The sequence below is a fragment of the Vollenhovia emeryi genome, unplaced genomic scaffold (genome assembly GCF_000949405.1).
Source record: "Vollenhovia emeryi isolate VEMERY1.0 unplaced genomic scaffold, V.emery_V1.0 DF940732.1, whole genome shotgun sequence".
Lineage (NCBI taxonomy): Eukaryota > Metazoa > Arthropoda > Insecta > Hymenoptera > Formicidae > Vollenhovia > Vollenhovia emeryi.
In genome coordinates this window covers 1-7419 of record NW_011965634.1, presented here as the reverse complement: position 1 = coordinate 7419, position 7419 = coordinate 1, and the positions used below count along the sequence as shown (strand labels likewise).

Sequence of the window (7419 nt, the reverse complement as noted above, 5' to 3'; positions counted from 1 at the left end):
AGGTGTGACCTTTTATGCATATTTACCTAATTTTCAACCGATTTTAATGCTTTTTTTAAATTTACTCGTAATAAATTGCTTTACAATCGTATCGTGCCCTTTTTTTAAATTAGACCTTTGATTCAAAATGGCGTAATCAAAATGGTTATCAGAAATATGGAAATTGATATTGAATATTATTGTACCAAACTAAGTATATGCGGGTTTTAGGGATCCGTAATAATATATCTGTGTTAAAATGGTAATATTTGCCACTAAAAAAGACCTGAAGTGGGTCGAAATCTTTCACGACTCTTTGATATCTTTACAATATCAATACATTCAGATCGCGTTTTCATATTAGTACATATTACCCGATTATATGTAAATTTCACAATTTAACATAAAATTTATATAGCTGCCAAAATATGAAATTATAACCATAATGTAAAAACAAAAATATAATAACACTAAAGTCCCCTTGTTGCGGTAAGCATATTCGCAAAAGGGATTCAAATATGGCGGGATTTTGTATTTTCTGTTTGTGACGTGAACGTAGCGCGCTTCTAGGGAAAGAGGCGCTGACCGAAGTTAGTTAGTAAGAAACTATCAAGCCGAGCACAGGCTCGCGCATCCGATACGCAGTTTATTTTGTAATAACCAATAAATTGAGTAATATCACGTCAACCGTGTCGGATTTATTCGATCAACACGTGCCATGCACCGGTCTTCACTTGAAGACACAACATTTCTGGTCCTTCGAGCCGGATACTTTTCCGGGCAATCACGGAAATTTCATCTCTCGCCAGCGGCTCGTGCTTGAGTTGCCGAGAGAAGCAGCATAAGGCGACAGTACTATCGTCGTGGGTATAGGCTGCGAGCATTATCTCGCCGTGCGCTAAATATTCTCAGTCAAGCGCTTGGGTGCGAGTCTCCCAGCGCATATAGCATCAATAAAGGTACGAGCTTTCAGGCCTCATAAAAGGCATTCGGCGTACGTGACAAACGTTCGCCATATTGCATCATCCTCATAGTACGGCAGCGCCGAGGATTGGCGCACCAGCGCAAGGTGCCACATCAAGTATCGCGGTATCGTGGCGCAAGAGGTTAGATTGGCGCGAGAAAACTTTCTGAGCGGCCGCATTGTGATTCAACGCTACATCCAACATGACCGACTCAGAGAGCAAGCTAAAGGAAGGCAAGGCAAAGCGTAAACAAGTAAAGGGAAGTCTCACAAGACAGCACACGTACTTATCCGAAGTGAACGTAACAGAAGTATCGATAATCGAATTACGTCAACGACTGCAAAAGGTGTCTGAGCTTTGGGGTGCCTTCGAGGAAGCCCAATCAGCTATCGAGGAGTGCGAGCACGAGGAGAAATATGATTCGATCCATCTTGAAGTAAGAAAAGGGTTCGAAGATAGGTATTTTGCAGCCACTGTGGGACTGGAGACGCTGATTACGAGAAAACTTGAAGGTACACGGACTACTACTCAGCTGCGGCGGGACCTTACACAGAATGTCACCGGACGCAGGGAGACGACACTTTCGCAGGGAAGTAACCTTACAAATGAGCATTTGAAATTACCGCGTATTACGTTACCAGAATTTTCGGGTAAATATGATGACTGGATTCCATTTCGAAATATGTTTCAGAGTATGTTTCACGATAATCTCACAATTCCAAATACACAAAAAATGCAATTCTTACTCGCATCATTGACGGGCGAAGCAAAAGGTCTGGTTAGTTCGCTCGAGCCTTCGGACGAGAATTACTTGGAGGCTTGGCAGATGCTGAAAGACAGATACGACGATGACAGCGCCATAATACAGCGGCATGTTAAGTCATTGTTCGAGCAGCCTGTCTTGCCCAGGGAGAATCATCGTGCCCTTAGACGAATGCTAGACAATATGTTGAAGCACATACGTGCTCTCAAGGCGCTGAAGAGGCTCACCGACAAATGGGACGACTTGCTAATCCAGCTGCTGACAAGTCGGTTGGATCAAGTCACGAACAAGGAATGGGAAACGTCGTTGAAGAAAGGAGAAATACCCACGTTCACGCAGCTGACAGAATTTCTTTCGCAGCGATGTAGAGCCTTGGAAGCATCGTCACGTACACAGCGCTCTGGACCACTGGCAGTAAAAGGAGCCTCCCATGAGCAAGGCAAGGAAACCACGGCGCATGTAGCCACAACAAACGTTATGTGCGCACATTGTGGAAAAGGAGACCACTCGATTTATAAATGCAACAACTACTTGGAATTGGGTGTGGATCAGCGAATAAAGGAGGCAAAGTCACGCAAGCTGTGTCTAAACTGCTTGAAGGTCGCGACGCATCAGGCAAAGCAGTGCGGTTCTGGATCTTGTAGAAAGTGCGGCAAGCGGCACAACACGCTGCTGCATTTGGAGCAGGCGGCCATTCAGGAGGAGCCGGCGGGCGCGAAGCTATCAGCTGAGGACAAAATAAAGGTAGTGGCCACGAGTGTAAATCACTCAGCAAGCCATCAAGGGGGAAGCAAGTACTCCTGGCAACGGCAATGGTCTACATCCTGAACGCGAAGGGCAGGCAGATACCTTGTCGAGCGCTACTGGACAATGGTTCACAATCCTGTTTTATCACGGACAACTGTGTCGAAAGGCTGGGCATTAAACGACATGGTACATACATGCCGATCTCTGGTTTAGGCGAATTGTCCACGCAAACACGCACCTTGGTAAAGGTGACTTTACAATCAAGAATCAATGGATTTCAAGTTAATCTTGACTGTCTGGTGATCGGGAAGATTACGCAAAATATTCCAGTCAATCGTCTGAGCTTGCAAGAACTTCGGATTCCTGAGGGCATTACATTGGCAGACCCCGACTTTGACAAGCCATCGCACGTGGACTTGCTACTAGGCGCTGAAGTATTCTTCGAGTTACTATGCATCGGAAAAATTAAAATTGCAGATGGTCAACCGACATGGCAGAAAACGCTGCTAGGATGGATCGTGTCCGGCAGTTTATTGGTCGAGCCACAAACAAGTAAGGCCACAATTTGCGGCTTGGACGTCAATGAGCAGCTTAATGAGAATCTCGCACGCTTCTGGCAGATTGAGCACACGCAGCGGCAAAATACGCGAACACCCGAGGAGCGCATACGCGAAGGGCATTTTGCGCAGACGTACACACGCAACTCCGATGGAAGATTTAAGGTAACGCTACCCACGAAGCAGGGGGAGCTGCACAAGTTAGGAGAGTCGCGGGATATTGCACTGCGGCGATTTGGTGTCCTGGAGCGAAGATTGGAGAGAGACCCTCAATTGAAGATGGTCTATGCGAATTTTATTCACGAATACCTTGAGTTAAAACATATGAGAGAGCTAAAATCCGAGGACGCAGCATGGTATCGGCGGCCACATTATTACTTGCCACACCACTGCGTGATAAAGGAAGCGAGCAATACTACTAGACTGAGAGTGGTATTTGATGCATCCAGCAAAACCACATCTGGATACTCTTTAAACGACGTCTTGATGGTAGGTCCTGTTCTACAGCAGGAGTTATTTTCAATACTGGTACGTCTTAGAGGCTTCGAGTACGTCTTGACGGCAGACATAGCCAAAATGTACCGGCAGGTACTGCTGAATGAAGCTCAGGTTTCTCTGCAGCGTATTGTCTGGCGCGATCAACCCAGTGAAGATATCAAGACTTACGAGCTATTAACATTGACTTACGGGACCGCTTCTGCATCATTTTTGGCAACCAAGGTTATACAGCAGCTCGCCGATTTGGAGGAGGATCATTTCCCCAAGGGCGCCGCGATAGCCCGAAGAGATTTTTACATTGATGATTTAATAACGGGCGCCAATTCAAAGGAAGAAGCAATAATAATTCGTGATCAAACCATAGCATTGCTACAGAAAGGAGGTTTTACACTCAGAAAGTGGTCGTCCAACAGCCAAGAACTTCTGAAGGGTTTACCTGAGGCGTCCACAGATAATAACATATTGGAGCTGGACAAGGATGGGACAGCGAAGACATTAGGAATAAAATGGAACCCTGAAAAGGACGTATTCCAGTATACGATCGCGTTGGAAACACCAGCACGAGGAGTTTGCACAAAAAGGTCCATTCTGGCTAGCATTTCCCAGATTTTCGATCCGCTCGGACTTTTGGGACCAGTTATAGTCAACGCTAAGCTAATAATTCAAAAGCTTTGGAAACTAAAAATCGATTGGGACGAGTCCTTGCCATCCGAAATACACACGGAGTGGTTGGACTACGTCATAAAAATGCAAGATCTCGGCGGAATCGCCTACCCCGCAAGGCGATCGGTTCCGGCACTAACTTACAGTTTGACCTTCACGGATTCTGCGACGCAAGTGAACGAGCCTACGGCGCATGCATCTACATACGGAGCAGCGATACTCACGGTTTTATACAAGCACAATTAATATGCTCCAAATCCCGTGTGGCTCCCGTTAAAGCGATATCTATCCCAAGATTGGAATTGTGCGGTGCTCAATTACTCACTCAATTGATGGACAGGGTGAAGAGCTCATTGGATATTCATATTAACAAATGCTATTATTGGACGGACTCATCGATAGTTCTGCATTGGCTCAAAGGTACAAACAAAAAACTGCCAGTCTTCGTCGCTCACAGAGTAGGCGAGATACAAGAAATGAGCACGGTAGAGAATTGGAACCACGTCGGAACCAAGGAAAATCCAGCGGATTTAATCTCCAGGGGCGTATCTCCGAGGGAATTAGTAAAATCAAGTCTTTGGTGGAAGGGGCCTACATGGTTGGAGGACGACGGGTTAATAAGGTGCCGTTTAGAGGTCCAGGAAATAGATGACAGCCGACTGGACGAAGCGGACCGATCAGAGATCATCGCAATGCTCGTACATGAAGATATTGACTTATTTACCAGATTCTCCACATTCAACAAATTAGTAAGAGTGACGGCTACGTGCTTACGGTTCGCGCAGCTTTGCAGAAAGCAGTACAGTGGCGAAGCTTCAGGCCCTTTATCAGTCGTGGAAATTGAGTATGCCAGGAGGAGTCTTATCAAGGGAGCGCAAAGGGCGTATTTCTCCAGCGAGTTAGAGGCTCTGAAGGACGGCCGAGCAGTGTCGGGCAGAAGCAACCTAAGAGATATGAATCCCTTCATCGATGCAGATGGGCTACTTCGAGTCGGCGGCAGGTTGAGGCACTCTAGGCTTCAACATGACGCTAAGCATCCAATCTTGCTGCCACGCTGTTCAAGGTTAACCGAGTTAATCATCGAGCAGGAGCACAAGAAGCTTTTGCATGCAGGAGTAGAAGCAACTCTTGCAGCCATTCGGCTAAGTTATTGGCCGATCAGGGCGCGCGGAACCATCAAGAGGATTATTCGTCAATGTGTTGTCTGCTTTAAGGCTAGACCACGTTTATCAGAGCAATTGATGGGTGACCTTCCATCCTGCCGGGTGACGCCAAGCAGACCATTCAGCAACACGGGTGTGGACTTTTGCGGACCAATATATATCAAGGAGGGCAAACGTATCAAGGCCTACGTGGCAGTCTTCATATGCATGGCTACAAAGGCGGTGCATCTTGAAGTGGTGTCAGAATTGTCGGACGCCTTCCTTAATTCCTTTAAGCGCTTTATTGGTCGCAGGGGAAGGCCCACCGACGTATTCTCGGACAACGGAACCAACTTCGTAGGTGCGAATCGTGAATTGGAGGAATTGAGAAATCTATTGGCCAAGGAGGAGCATCAACGCAAGATAGTGGACGCGACATCATCAGATGGAATAAAATGGCATTTTATACCGCCACGAGCCCCGCATTTTGGAGGGTTGTGGGAGGCGGCTGTAAAGTCGTTTAAGGCTCATTTTTGCAAGGTAGCATCGGAGGCTGCTCTCAGTTTTGAAGAGGCAACTACGCTCGTGATACAAGTGGAGGCAATACTCAATTCGAGACTGCTGATAGCACTCTCCTCGGACCCTAATGACCTATCTTATATTTCCCCAGGTCATTTTCTGATAGGCGACGCGTTAGTAGCGTACCCGGAGCCTGATTTGGCTCACATTAAGATTGGCCGGCTATCAAGATGGCAGCGAGTGGAGCAAATCCGGCAGCATTTTTGGCAGCGCTGGTCGTCAGAATACTTGCTGCAGCTCCAGCGACGCTCTAAGTGGACGATGAATCGGGGTATGCAGCTGCAGGTCGGGCAGCTGGTTCTCTGCAGGGAGGATGGATTGCCCCCCTTAAAATGGTTGCTAGGGAGGGTGCAAGAAGTTTGTCCCGGAAACGACGGAATTGTCAGAGCCGCCGTTATCAAGACATCTAAGGGAGCGTTTAAAAGGCCAGCAGTAAGGTTGAGCATTATGCCGTTCGAGCAATGTTCCGACAGAGCGGCAGATTGAATAGCTTGTAATATCGTTTATAATATACAATATTTAATCATATAACCTTTAATATAGCTTAACATATAAACTTTAAGATAGTTTAGCGTATAGCTTTTAATACTGTGGCATTATTCGGGCCATTTCAGAGACAATTATATTTCTTCTTCCGTTTTTTGAGTTGATACGATCAAATTTTTGTTTGTGCGTAAGGTGATTGCAACGTGAACGAATGTTGTCCAATTTCCGCGTTGAAATAAAATTTTAATTCTTTACAAATCGTGACATTAGGTTATAAGTTGTTAAGTCAGGTGTTTAGTTGATAAGCAAGGGTTATCAAGGCGCGCGGTATGTTGCGGTAAGCATATTCGCAAAAGGGATTCAAATATGGCGGGATTTTGTATTTTCTGTTTGTGACGTGAACGTAGCGCGCTTCTAGGGAAAGAGGCGCTGACCGAAGTTAGTTAGTAAGAAACTGTCAAGCCGAGCACAGGCTCGCGCATCCGATACGCAGTTTATTTTGTAATAACCAATAAATTGAGTAATACCACGTCAACCGTGTCGGATTTATTCGATCAACACGTGCCATGCACCGGTCTTCACTTGAAGACACAACACCCCTTTTATTTATTGTCAAGATATCGGACGTGCCAGAATTTATATTTACTTTTTATTATTTTGTTTTCTTTATTTTTGTTTTTGTACTTTTCTTTTTTGTTGTTTTTGTATTTTAATATTTTTTTGTAAGTAAATATATATTTTTTATTATACAGGGTGTCTTGAAATTCGCGAATCAAAATACCATAGCAAGAAAGTCGTCGAAAAAATAAATTAAAAAGTTATTTGCCATTTTTCGTTCCGAGCAGTACTTTTTTTAGATAAAAAGGTTCAAAACAGGCCAATCATACCTTACGGTTGAACGGAAACCTGTCCGCGAGTCGCGCGTCGATAGTGTTAGTGCATTAAGAGAGGGAGAGGGAGAGGGAGAGGGAGGAGGAGGGGGAGGGGAGGGGAGGGGAGAGAGAGAGAGAGAGAGAGAGAGAGAGAGAGAGAGAGAGAGA

The 7419-nt window shown here is 45.6% G+C and overlaps 3 protein-coding genes across 3 annotated transcripts; all 3 read left to right on the top strand.

Moving 5' to 3' along the window:
• The first annotated feature begins 1146 nt into the window (after nucleotides 1-1146).
• LOC105555784 lies at nucleotides 1147-2535 on the top strand. The gene has a single exon (XM_012002828.1). It carries the CDS (start codon nucleotides 1147-1149, stop codon nucleotides 2533-2535), a length of 1389 nt encoding a protein of 462 aa, XP_011858218.1.
• Nucleotides 2536-2648: 113 nt separating this feature from the next.
• On the top strand, nucleotides 2649-4418 carry LOC105555783. The gene has a single exon (XM_012002827.1). The coding sequence runs from the start codon at nucleotides 2649-2651 to the stop codon at nucleotides 4416-4418; it is 1770 nt and encodes a 589-aa protein (XP_011858217.1).
• Nucleotides 4419-4504: 86 nt separating this feature from the next.
• Nucleotides 4505-6379, top strand: LOC105555782. Its single transcript, XM_012002826.1, has one exon. The coding sequence runs from the start codon at nucleotides 4505-4507 to the stop codon at nucleotides 6377-6379; it is 1875 nt and encodes a 624-aa protein (XP_011858216.1).
• The last annotated feature ends 1040 nt before the right edge of the window (nucleotides 6380-7419 follow it).

Bases quoted from the DNA above. Each gene is read 5' to 3' on its own strand.
- LOC105555784 (XM_012002828.1), top strand. From the start codon at position 1,147: ATGACCGACTCAGAGAGCAAGCTAAAGGAAGGCAAGGCAAAGCGTAAA.
- LOC105555783 (XM_012002827.1), top strand. From the start codon at position 2,649: ATGCCGATCTCTGGTTTAGGCGAATTGTCCACGCAAACACGCACCTTG.
- LOC105555782 (XM_012002826.1), top strand. From the start codon at position 4,505: ATGGACAGGGTGAAGAGCTCATTGGATATTCATATTAACAAATGCTAT.